Source organism: Primulina eburnea, chromosome 8 (genome assembly GCF_022965805.1).
Source record: "Primulina eburnea isolate SZY01 chromosome 8, ASM2296580v1, whole genome shotgun sequence".
Lineage (NCBI taxonomy): Eukaryota > Viridiplantae > Streptophyta > Magnoliopsida > Lamiales > Gesneriaceae > Primulina > Primulina eburnea.
The window spans coordinates 7,389,600-7,401,686 of NC_133108.1; the positions used below are offsets into that span (position 1 = coordinate 7,389,600).

Genomic DNA, 12,087 nt, shown 5'->3' on the forward strand with positions numbered 1-12,087 from the left:
CAAAACCCGAACTGTATTCATTTTTGCCACCGGAGCAAAAGTTTTCCTCGTAGTCAATGCCACAGGTCTGAGTATATCATTTTCCAACCAATCATGCCTTGTATCTTTTTACTGAACCATCTGACTTGTATTTAACAGTGAACACCCATTTACATCCAACCATTTTCTTCCCTTTAGGCATCTCAACCAAATCCCATGTTTTAGTTCGTTCCAAAGCTTCCATTTCCACTTTCATGGCATTCTCCCACTTCTCGTTTCCTAATGCTTCAGTTAAATTTCTGGGAGTGGGAATGGGAATGGAGTGAAAATTGGTAAGAAAGGCTCTATGGCTTTGTGCTAAATTCTGGTACGATAGGAAACTATGCAATGGATGTATGGTACAAGATCTAACTTATTTCCTAAGTGCTATTAGTAAATCAGAATCATTTGGCACTGACGAGGTATGGGTTGGTTTCTCGTGGATTGGTGATGTTATGGTTTCTTCTTCCTTAGGATTACTGGTTGGTTGATGTTGAACTGTCTTGTGGTGCATTTCAGGTGATTGAACCGCAGCTCGAATAGGAGATCGAACATTTTGGGCTGAAGCGTCAAGTCTTGGCCTTCTGGAATAAACTTGTAGTGGTTGTGTAAGGTCTTGAGTTCCTCGTTCCTTTATCGTTCCACCAGGGTTTGGATTATAAACATATGTTGAGGGCATAATGATGGGTTAGATAGACTAGGACTAGGAAATCAAAGGAAAACGAGTCATGTTCTCTATCTTCATCCAAACTCTATCCCTGAAGATAAGTACTTGGAAAATAGGACTTGGATTCATCAAATGTGACATCTGTTGAGACAGTATCTTTTTGTGGGAGGATGAAAACATTTGTACCCTTTCTGAGTGGAGTAATAGCCAATAAAGACAAATCTAAGAGCTCGGGGATCGAGTTTGCCCCTATTGTGTGGATGAATGTGAACAAATGCAACACCACCAAAGATTGTAGGAATCGAATTGTTCGAGGCAGTAAAGCTGTGAAAGAATTTAGTGATTTATAAAGGGCTTTTAAATTCAAGGACTTTTGTTGGATGTCGGTTTATGAGATAAGCTGATACGAGGACTTTTCCCCAGAATTGCTTGGGGACATTTTTGTGAAACAAGGATGCCCTCGTGACATCAAGGTGGCCATTTTTCCGTTCAACCACCCCATTTTGTTGGGGGGTATGAACATAAAAAGATTCATGAATAATCCCGTGTTTTTGGAAGAAAGGAAAAAGAATTTGATTAAAGTAGTCCCTAGTATTTATGGGATTGAAATTTTTTTACTCCAATCTCAAATTGAGTTTTGACCATTTGATATAAATTTGAAAAATGGTGCTGACATCAGACTTATTTTTCATGAGGTATATCCAAGTCACTCGGTTACAGTCATCAATAAACGACACAAACCATCGTGCCCCATAAACATTAGGTACATTTGAGGGTCCCCAAATGTCGCCATGAATAAGAGAAAATGGGGCAAAAGTCTTTGTATTACTGATTGGAAAAGAAGAACGCTTGTGTTTTTTCAAGCTAACATTCAGTACAATGAAAATTCTTAATCAGAGACTCATTAACCAACGATGGAAACATAAATTTTAGAACATGAATTGACGGATGACCTAAGTGACGGTGATAAAGCCAAACTTTATCTTTATTTGGAATGGAAGAAAAAACGATAAAGGAGAGGAACTAGCAACACTGGCAGAATGCACACAACTTGCTTCCAGATGGTGAATACCTTCTGGTTCACTAGCATGTCCAATCTTCCTCTTCGTGCCCAATTCCACAAAATATACAATGAAATGGGTAGAAAATCACATTACAGTTAGAATATTTGACGAGTCTTTTAATAAAGACCAAGTTGGCAAGGAGGCTGGGAACATGAAAAACATTTCTAAGGGTGAGATTATCATTTATGTAAATATTTCCTTGGCCAGAAACTGTGATGGTGGATCCATTTGCTACTGTAATTTTGTTTTGGCTAGGGCAGAGTTTATAAGTGATGAATTTTTTAGAGCAAAAGGTCATATGGTCAGTAGGCCCTGAATCCATTACCCATGTGTTGAGATTTGAAGCATTAGGATGACAAGAGGTCGAGGGTATACCTAAAAATGCTTGTGAGCATGTACCTGATCCGGATGATCCTTCAAGAGTTCCCAAAAAAATTTTAAACTTTTCAATGTCTTGCTTGTTGAATTTTGGGATGTGGTGTATGTTCTTTGCTGCCTGAATGACCATTAGCCATATGGGCTTGCCCTTTGTCTTTCTCATCTTTGCTGAAAAATTTATTGTTCAGATTTGGAGGCCTCCCAATCTCGTGAATTCTCTCATAATGTTTAAAACTTGGGGCCTGTATATATATATATCCGTTCTTATTCAATTGAGAAAGTTTAACAAAATCTTCAAGCATTAAATCTAAGCAATGAGCAGCGTATGAAGACCAATATAAGTAAGGATATTTTGCTTCCAAATGACGTCTTTTTCATTAAATTTAAATACAATATACAAATTACACATTAAAAGTTAGAACTTTAATTAAAAATTCAAAAGTTAAAACCATACCAGCTAAAACATTTGTGCTTGCACTATAAGTAACAATTGAACCACACTCTTTGCCCCAATTTGTTGAACATATTTGTCGAACAAGTCAAACAGTTTCGCACTTATGTGAGAATAGCTCGACCCATCCACTGATTCTATAAACATAGTCCCTCTAGGATCATTTATCAAAAAATTAATCAATGTCCTATTTTTTCTATCAGTCCACCCATCTGCCATCAAAGTGCATTCATATTTAACATGGTCATTTGTGTATTCTTTCAATATCAATTATTGTATGTTCTAACTCCTTTTTTAAGCATGTATCTAACTTTATGATAAGTAGGAGGCTTCATTCCCCTACCAAATTGTCCAACAACTTCAATAAATGGTTTAAAACTATCATAATTCACGGTGTTAGAAGGAATACCTGCATCATATATCCCATCTAGCAAACTTTTGCACAACATTCTCCCTCAGTTTCTTCTTATTTCCATCATACAACTTCGCTGTCTTTGCATCTTTTTTATTTTCTTGAGATACAGTCTCATTAACATATTGTCGGAAGTATAATCTATTGGACCAGCTTGTTTTAGTTTCTTCCCAAGAAAATTAAGTACAAGATTAGAACATTGACCAAATGAAACTGATTTAGGTCGTTTCACTTTTGCACGTACATCTTCTTCAACTTCCAAATATTTTTTTTTGTTGTTCTGCAACTTCATCAAATTGAGGGATCGCATCCATTTGATTATTCAATTCTTTCTTTTTTGACATATAAGAACTGATTTCTTCTTTCACGTGCTCTGGACATTTTGAGCAAGTTTTCGTATTTCTATTGACTCCAACAAGATGTTGTTTATGTTGATAAATCCCACCATTAGTTGTTTTCCCACAAAAAGTGCACTTCACTTTATTGGTATTTTTTGGGTTTTCTAGTGTTGCATAATTCCATGATGAATATTTTTGAAGGGCTTGTGATTCAAAATTTTACATTTTTATCGGCAAGAACAGACTTTATTCTAGAATTCTGCAATAAATTGCTGAAATACAAAATGAGAATTATAAATACAAAATATAAAATATAAATAGAATATATTAATTAATCCAACCATCCGGGAAGCAATGAAAGTAGATATTGGGGTGGCTGGGGTAGACATGATAACAAACACTGGCATATGGCTTGTAATTTGTAAATGATTGGCGATCCTAAGAATAAAACTACATCAACAGGTTACAGGACTCACTTTATACAAGATAGATCAAAAGTTGGAAATACATTTCATTAAAAATCAAATAATTGTAGTTCATTCTGAATTCTGATTATAATGTATTAAAACATAAAATACAAAGCAACTCCAAATTAGATGACATATTACTTCGGTAAATTCAATTGGACACCGAACAGACAAAAAAAGGTTTAGAGTTTTTGTGCATAATCTATGGTATACAAGACTGACTCAGTAAGCCTCTCTTTTCCTATTCACGTCCAAAATCCAAATAAAATAAATCCTATATTGTAAGCCACAAAGCCATCTCTCACGTACTCACAGTTTTTGATGAAGCACACTAGCAGTCTAGTCTAGCACAGTTTGATGAAGCACACTATCACAGTCCACAGAGAGAGACGCACAAATGACAAAACCAGAAAGAGTTTGAGAGTTGAGACATAGAGACTAGAGAAAAGCCGTCGCACACATAGTAGCATACACAGAGAGAAATTGAGAGGCTGCTAGGGAGAAAAATGCATACATGCTGGGCTTTTTAAAACATAAAATAGGGATTGTTTTTGTTATTAGGCTTTAAAACTTTTTGCGCTTTAATTATAAATATAGAATTGTACCATAACTTGTGCGCCTTTCAGCAGAGGCGCACTTTTGATTAAAGTCTTGCGCCTGGGTTAAAAGGTGCGACAGGCGCTCGCCTTTTATAACATTGATCATTACATGATTTATATATATTTTTATATATTATATGATCTCGTTTCTTAAAAAAATGAATGTCATGGTAGATTTTGTTCAGCTAGATTATTCCTTCAACTGAATGTTTAAGACTACATTTTTTTTTTTTTGAGAGGAAACAAAAATTTTATTAAAATTGAGTTTAATGGTTACAAAAGCGGATAAGTCATCCGCAAGCTAAAGAAATTTACAATATCACACCACCGTTGCTACGACGATACGTATTTCCAATTCCTAATCAAATCCGAGATTGTAAGATGACTGTATTCCGGCAGAACTACCGTCGAGCTTGCAACTCTGAACTTCAATCTTTCCCAGACTTCTTCAAGAGACCCGAATTTATCTTCAAAAATTCTAGTGTTTCTTTCCAACCATATGGACCAAAATGTGCAATGAACAATCATGTACCAAAATATGGAGTGTCTTTTCCCTGCTTGCCAACTTGGTTCTAATACGAGCATATCATTTGCCTTCTTCGGAAGAATCCACAGACACCCGATTTCTTGAAACACCTTGTTCCAAATGCTATGTGAGAATGAGCAATGTAGTAATAAGTGATCTTGACTTTCCTCAGTTTTTCGGCATAGACAACACCAATTCGGGCTTAAAGCACAGGACGGCCATCTTCTTTGCACGGAGTCACAAGTTTGTAGTTTTCCCAATGCCACTATCCACGTGAAAACTTGAATCTTTGTAGGAGCAGGCACATCCCAGATATTGCGAAAGAATGGAAAAGACTGGGTAGTTGAATTGTTGAAGAATGAATTGTAAAAAGACCCAACAGAAAACAAACCCGAGGAATCCCCCAACCACAATCTGAAATCCCCCACTCCCCTGTGCACCCTAACTGACTCTAAGACTTCTAGCAACGCTACGAACTCACGTTCCTCCGTGTCATTGAAATTCCTTCTAAAACTCAAATCCCAACTAGTAGCTGAAGTGCCGTTAGTACTAACAAAAGAAACAAAACAGAGGATTGGTTTGTTAGTAACAGCTGAAATATTGAACAAAGAAGAAAACCGCTCTTTGAATAAGACTCTCCCCACCCACTCATCCTCCCAAAAACGTAAGATATTTCCCTCTCTGTAGACTCCCCTAACCAACCGATGAAAAGCCGGGAATGATCGTGAAATGCATTTCCAAGGACTTTTGAACGTCGCTTTCTCCCCCAACCCCAAATCCCATCCATTATCTTGAGAACCGTAGATACTTCTAATAACCTTTATCCACAAGGTGTCTCTTTCCGCCGACCCTCTCCACCACCACTTTCCAAGTAGTGCTTTGTTTCGCAGACAAATATTTCCCAAACCCAAACCTCCCCTATCCTTTGGTTTGCACACTTGCTCCCATCCCACTACATGGCAATGTTTATCCCCATCGGCTCCATCCCAAAGAAAAGTCCTCATTAATTTTTCCATCTTAAGTGCCACATGATTCGGAACCGTGAATAGCGACATGAAGTAGGATGGCATGGCACACAAGACTGCCTTGATCAATGTAAGCCTTCCTCCTCTAGAAAGGAAAGATTTTTTCCAGCTTGCCAACTTCTTTGTCATTTTGGATATTACCGGTTCCCAAAATTCCAATGCCCTCGGATTACCTCCCAATAGAATCCCCAGATATCTAATCGGCCAACTCCTTTTTTTACAGCCAACAGCAACCGCCAACTCCTCAACTTCATCATCCAATCTATTAACTCCCAACAGCTCACTTTTTTCCCAGTTTATCCTTAATCCGGCATGACTACCAAATCTATTGAGAATATCCACGATTATCATCAAATGTTCCTTCGACTTTGCAAAAAACAGAGTGTCGTCCGCAAATTGGATATGCGTGATTTGAATGTTTTGTCTCCCAACCTCAAGTCCTACTACCGACTCATCTTCCTTTGCCTTATCAACCATTCTTCCTAGCCCATTAGCCACCAAATTAAATAGAAAAGGAGATAATGGATCTCCCTGTCTAAGTCCTCTTTCCCCTTTGATTTTTCCACGTGGTCTTCCGTTCATGAATATCGAAAAAGAAACATTTGAAACGCACCCCTTGATCCACAACCGCCATCTCTCCCCGAAGCCTTTCTTTCTCAAAACATAATCGAGAAATTTCCAATCGACATTATCATAGGCCTTTTCCAAATCAACTTTGAATACCCAACCTTTTTTCTTATTTTTCCTATACACCTCGACCACCTCATTCGCAATTAAACAGCAGTCCAAGATCTGTCTTCCCTTAATAAAGGCGCTTTGACTCTCGGATATTGTATACGTCAAGACCTTCTTCAATCTGTTAGCCAAAACCTTTGCCAAAATTTTGTACAAGCTTGTAATCAAACTAATCGGTCTATAGTCTTTGATCCTGATCACATCTTGTTTCTTCGGGATGAGGTAAATATAGTTTTCGCTAGTAATGCCGTTAACAATGCCATTTGCAAAAAATTCAGCAAGCACTTTCATTACATCCTTTTTGACCGTGTCCCAGCTGTGTTGGAAAAAGGCCATCGTAAACCCATCCGGTCCCGGCGCTTTGCACCCATCACTCTCAAAAACTGCTCGTTTAACCTCTTCCTCCTCAAATGGCACCTCCAACCTCTCTGCTTGATTTGTCCCTATCTCACTCCAGTCCAATCCTTGAAATACCTCCTCTAACCTATCTAGCTCCCTCTCGACTCCTTCTGATTTCCTATAAAGATTCCTATAGAAATTTAAAATTTCCTCTTCGACTCTCATATCCTCCGTGACTATCGACCCATCCTCCAATTCCACCTTTTCTATCATTGCTTTACTCCTTCGGTTGTTCAATATTGAGTGGAAAAATTTCGAGTTATGGTCCCCTTCCTTCATCCATTTTAATTTTGCTCGTTGACGTTCCATTTGAGCTCTTCGGAATATCAAATTTTCCAGTTCATATTTTAACTCCTTCCTTTCGTCATTAAAAATTTCAGACCACAATCCATTGCCTTCTAGCACATCCAGTTGTTCAATCTTGAAGGTCAACTCCTTCAATCTAATGCCCACATCTCCCCATTCGACTCTATTCCAGTTCTTTACCTCGCTTTTGATCATTTTCAGTTTAGTCATAAATTTGTAACCCTCATAACCACTAGTAGCTGTGTTATTCCACCAATGCTGAACCAAGTCCTTAAATTTTTGATGAGAAAGCCATGCATTTTCGAATCTAAAAGGACTCGGCCCCCATCTCACTTTAGACGTATCAAATGTAATCGGGCAGTGATCCGAAGTGATCTTTAGGTAGCACCATTTGTCTAAATGTAGGGAACAATTCAATCCAACCTCTAGTGATAAGGAATCTGTCAAGACGACAACATATAGGTTCTACCCTTAGATTAGACCAAGTATATTTTGCATTTAGTAAAGGTGGATCAATAAGATGTAACTCATCAATCAAACTGTCGAAGCATGTCATACTCGTGGTATTAGATCGGCTGTTCATCTTCTCCCCCAAGTTCCTTACCACATTAAAGTCCCCACCCACACACCACCTATCACCACAGATCGAGTGCAAGCCAGCCAATTCATCCCAAAAATTTTCACGTTGACTTGGCTTGGCCGGTCCATAAACGGCCGAGAACCACCAGCTCGCTTCATCATTCGAACGTATCTCCATTGACACTGAAAACTCTCCTATTAAATTATCGTTAACATCCACAATTCTGGGATCCCACATGATCACAATGCCCCCCGCACTTCCCACCGACGGTAACCACACCCAATCCACAAATCTATGCTTCCACACGCTGGAGATAAATCCTCTATCCACCCTCTCTCTTTTTGTTTCCAGCAGCACAACAATATCTGGGTTTTCATGACGTATGACTTTTCTAACAATATCTCTTCTTCTAGCAGCCCCTCCTCCTCTAATGTTCCAAGAAAAAATTTTCATAATGAAACATTTGGTCCCTTCGAAGTTGAACCTCGCTCATAACTGATTCCACATTTGAGTCTGTATAATTCTCTGCTTAGCATGTTATTTGGCTTCTTAACTCGTTGCCCACTACTTCCAACTGTGGTATCTTCTCCCCTTTCACCTTCCTCGCAGATATGATTTACCAAGGCTGCCCTCTCGGAGAGTTTCTAACATCAAATTCAGTGTATTTGTCTTTTATTGGACATTCACAGTTTTGACTGTCATGATATCTCGAAGTGATTAACCAAGTAGATTGCTTCATTGTCTGAGTAAAGCATGGTATTGATTTGTACTTTATAAATTGCTTGTTGCAGCTATTGTGTCTTTCAAAGAGCAGGTGGAGGCACTAACCAACCTTGACCCATCAGTTGAGTTTTTGATTCGTTTACTTTGTGTTGTTCCTGGTTGGAACGAGAAAAATGTTCAGGTATATATTTATCCTTACACTTGTGTTCTTAATATAACTACAATGTTGTCACTTGAGTGGATCAAATATCTCTGTTGGGATGTTGATGAGTAGGTTCAGCAACAGATTGTCTATATAATCACTCACATTGCTTCAACTGCATCAAAGTTTCCGAAAAAATGTGTTGTTCTTTGCCTTATAGGTTAGTTATTTTGAATCATTTATACTGCTAATATTACCTTGCGACTATCAATCCTTTACTTTTACCCTCTATCGTTATCATCCTTTTCGTACTATTGATGGTTAGAAGTCGTTTTCCTGTGGTGTGTTGAAGATAACTTTAGGCTTTCACCAGTTTCTGAATTCTGCTGTGGATTTAAATTGTTGACAGGTGTCAGTGAAAGAGTCGCTGACATCAAGACTCGTGCTCTGGCCATGAAGTGTCTTACTACGTTTTGTGAAGCTGCAGGTCCGGGATTCGTATTCGAGAGGGTAAGTTGAAAATTGTTGGGTGTGACACGACCACTGATATTTAACATTGCAAATAAAAAGAGCAATGTGCTTTATATTGAACTTTGTTGAATGTCTTGAAATTGCTGTAATGACAAAGTTTAGAAGGAAAATGACGAGCTTTCACCCTTCCCTCTAGCATATCTAACTATTTGCTCCCCTGACTTAGACCTTGGATTTTATTTCTAAACCTTGTAACGTGCGCCTACTTGGGAATTTGGGGTTGCCTCGGCTGTGTCATGACTTATGCTTGCCTCTAATCCTCTTCTCTCATGTGGTGCATCAATACAGATTGTGATACTCTATTCTATGGAACGTCTTGCAATATGAGGACTGTTATTGCAGAAATTAGTTGCCTGCCATTTTAAAAAGAAAAATCTAACATACGGTTACGCTCATATTTCTTGAATCTTTTCTTGTCACTCTTCAGACACATGGCGACACAACCTCCACTGATAACTGCCCTAGACTTTGTCTCTGACCCCTCTGCTAGTTGACCAGCTACACCTTCAGTTTCTGCTATTCACCAAAAGATATAAAACGATCAAAACTCCAGTAAATCTTAAATGTTGTTTTCTACCTCACTCAATGACTTTCTTGTCATGATGCAGCCACTACTGATACCAGCCCTAGACTGTCTCCGGCCCCTCTACTAGCTGACCAGCTAACACCATCAGTTTCTGCTATTCACCAAAAGAAAGCGTAAAAAAACTCCTGATCTTTATTATTGTTTTCTAGCTCATTCAACGACTTTCTCCTTATGACGCAACCACCACTGATACCTATCCTAGACTGTCTCTGTCCCCTCTACTAGCTGACTATCTATTCAGTTTCAGAAATAGTGTATCCGAACCTCTCAAGTCACAAATTGATATTTGTGGAAGATATATTTTTTATGGCGAAAGAAAGGGTAGCAATGAAAGAAAAAACTAAGCTAATTCGCTCCATGTTATGAATTGTATCAAGGCCTTGATAATTTCTATAATTGTGAATAATCAGTCATTAGGGAACTAAAATCTGTACTAAGAAACAGTTGGGTCATTTTCTTAAGTTAGAGGGTAGAACTGTTAATTCATTTTCTAATAATGCATGTGCCGCAGTTATTGTTGCAATTTGATTGATGGTTTTCTTTCCATTAGTGAGCACTCTTTTGGATATTTTTCTCTGGTGCCAGCTTTATAAAATCATTAAAGAGCACAAGAATCCCAAGGTTATGAGTGAAGGTCTATTGTGGTTGGTTTCTGCGGTTGAGGATTTTGGTATTTCATATATTAAACTGAAGGTTCAAGCTCCTACACACAAATTTGTTACTTCTGATTTTATTTTCTTCAGGTTTGTGCATAAGACATGTTCAATATCTGGTGTTATTTGTTATTACAGGATTTAGTCGACTTCTGCAAGGATATTGGTTTACAATCTAGTGCTGCTGCCACTAGAAATGCCACGATTAAACTTATTGGTGTTTTACACAAGTTTGTTGGGCCAGGTGATGCATGATTTTTGTAATATTATTCATGTTATTCAGATGTTTATAGGAGTCACTGGATACTCTCCTTGCAGACATTAAGGGTTTCCTCTCAGATGTAAAACCCGCTCTTTTAAGTGCCCTTGATGCTGAGTGTGAAAAAAATCCTTATGAGGTAAGATTTAGTTTCTGAATGATCTTCCTCATCTCCCTTGAATCCAATTACTTTGTGCGTCACATTTTTAATTTTTCTATCTGCAGGGGACATCAGCAGTTCCAAAGAAGACTGTGAAAGTAACTGATGCTACATCATCCTTGGCTTCTGGTGGGGTAGATGGCCTACCACGTGAAGACATTAGTGAAAAGATTACCCTTACCTTGTTGAAAGGCCTTGAATGTTCAGACTGGAAGGTGTGATGTTGTACATATGTGATTGCTGTGAAGTTTGTAGGCCATTTAAAGTGCCATCTAGTTACTGAATATATTTTGCTCTAGATCCGTTTGGAGTCTATTGAAAGTGTTAATAAAATTGTAGAAGAGGCCGACAGACGTATTCAACCGAATGGAACTGGTATAACTAATGGTTATATGTTCAATAAACTATCACAGTTCCTGGGTATATTGTGTTAACTTATTCTTCTTTCAGGAGAGCTTTTTGGGGCTCTAAGAAGCCGTCTTCATGACAGCAACAAAAACTTAATCATGACAACTTTGTCCACTATTGGTGCTCTTGCATCTGCAATGGGACAAGCGATTGATAAGTCAAGCAAGGTTCATTTCAAATTTTTCTGTCATCTGTATTCAATTTTCTCAGAACTTTGTTTTGGTTCTCATTCTGCTTTAATGTGGTCACATGCAGGGCATTCTGTCAGATATTTTGAAATGCCTTGGTGACAATAAGAAACAAATGAGAGAGTGCACTCTGAGCACCTTAGACGCTTGGCTTGCTGCTGTTCATCTTGATAAAATGGTTGACACGAAAGAACTTCTCTTGGTTACTTTCTTGCCTTTGACTTTTTCTAATATTTATGACATGGAAGTCTTTTTTTTAGGTTCCTTTTGTTTCAGCTGCTCTTACTGACACTAAGCTTGGTGCGGAAGGGCGCAAGGATCTCTTTGACTGGTTATCCCGACAACTTGGTGGATCAACTAATTTTCCTGATGCTATACATTTGCTAAAACCAGCTGCATCTTCTATGACGGTATTCATTTCTTCATTTAACTTATTTATTTTTTTGAAAGTTTTCACTGTTAGCATCTGTTT

At 38.2% G+C, this 12,087-nt stretch overlaps 1 protein-coding gene across 1 annotated transcript in view; it reads left to right on the top strand.

The window, feature by feature from the left end:
* Window positions 1-12,087, top strand: part of LOC140838949 (protein MOR1-like) — a 70,307-nt gene that overhangs the window by 47,253 nt on the left and 10,967 nt on the right. Inside the window, 11 exon segments of the mRNA XM_073205578.1 lie at window positions 8,757-8,869; window positions 8,963-9,050; window positions 9,240-9,340; window positions 10,533-10,640; window positions 10,739-10,844; window positions 10,919-10,998; window positions 11,085-11,234; window positions 11,319-11,394; window positions 11,470-11,594; window positions 11,683-11,793; window positions 11,876-12,025. Of these exon segments, the coding sequence (XP_073061679.1) occupies window positions 8,757-8,869; window positions 8,963-9,050; window positions 9,240-9,340; window positions 10,533-10,640; window positions 10,739-10,844; window positions 10,919-10,998; window positions 11,085-11,234; window positions 11,319-11,394; window positions 11,470-11,594; window positions 11,683-11,793; window positions 11,876-12,025 (1,208 nt within the window).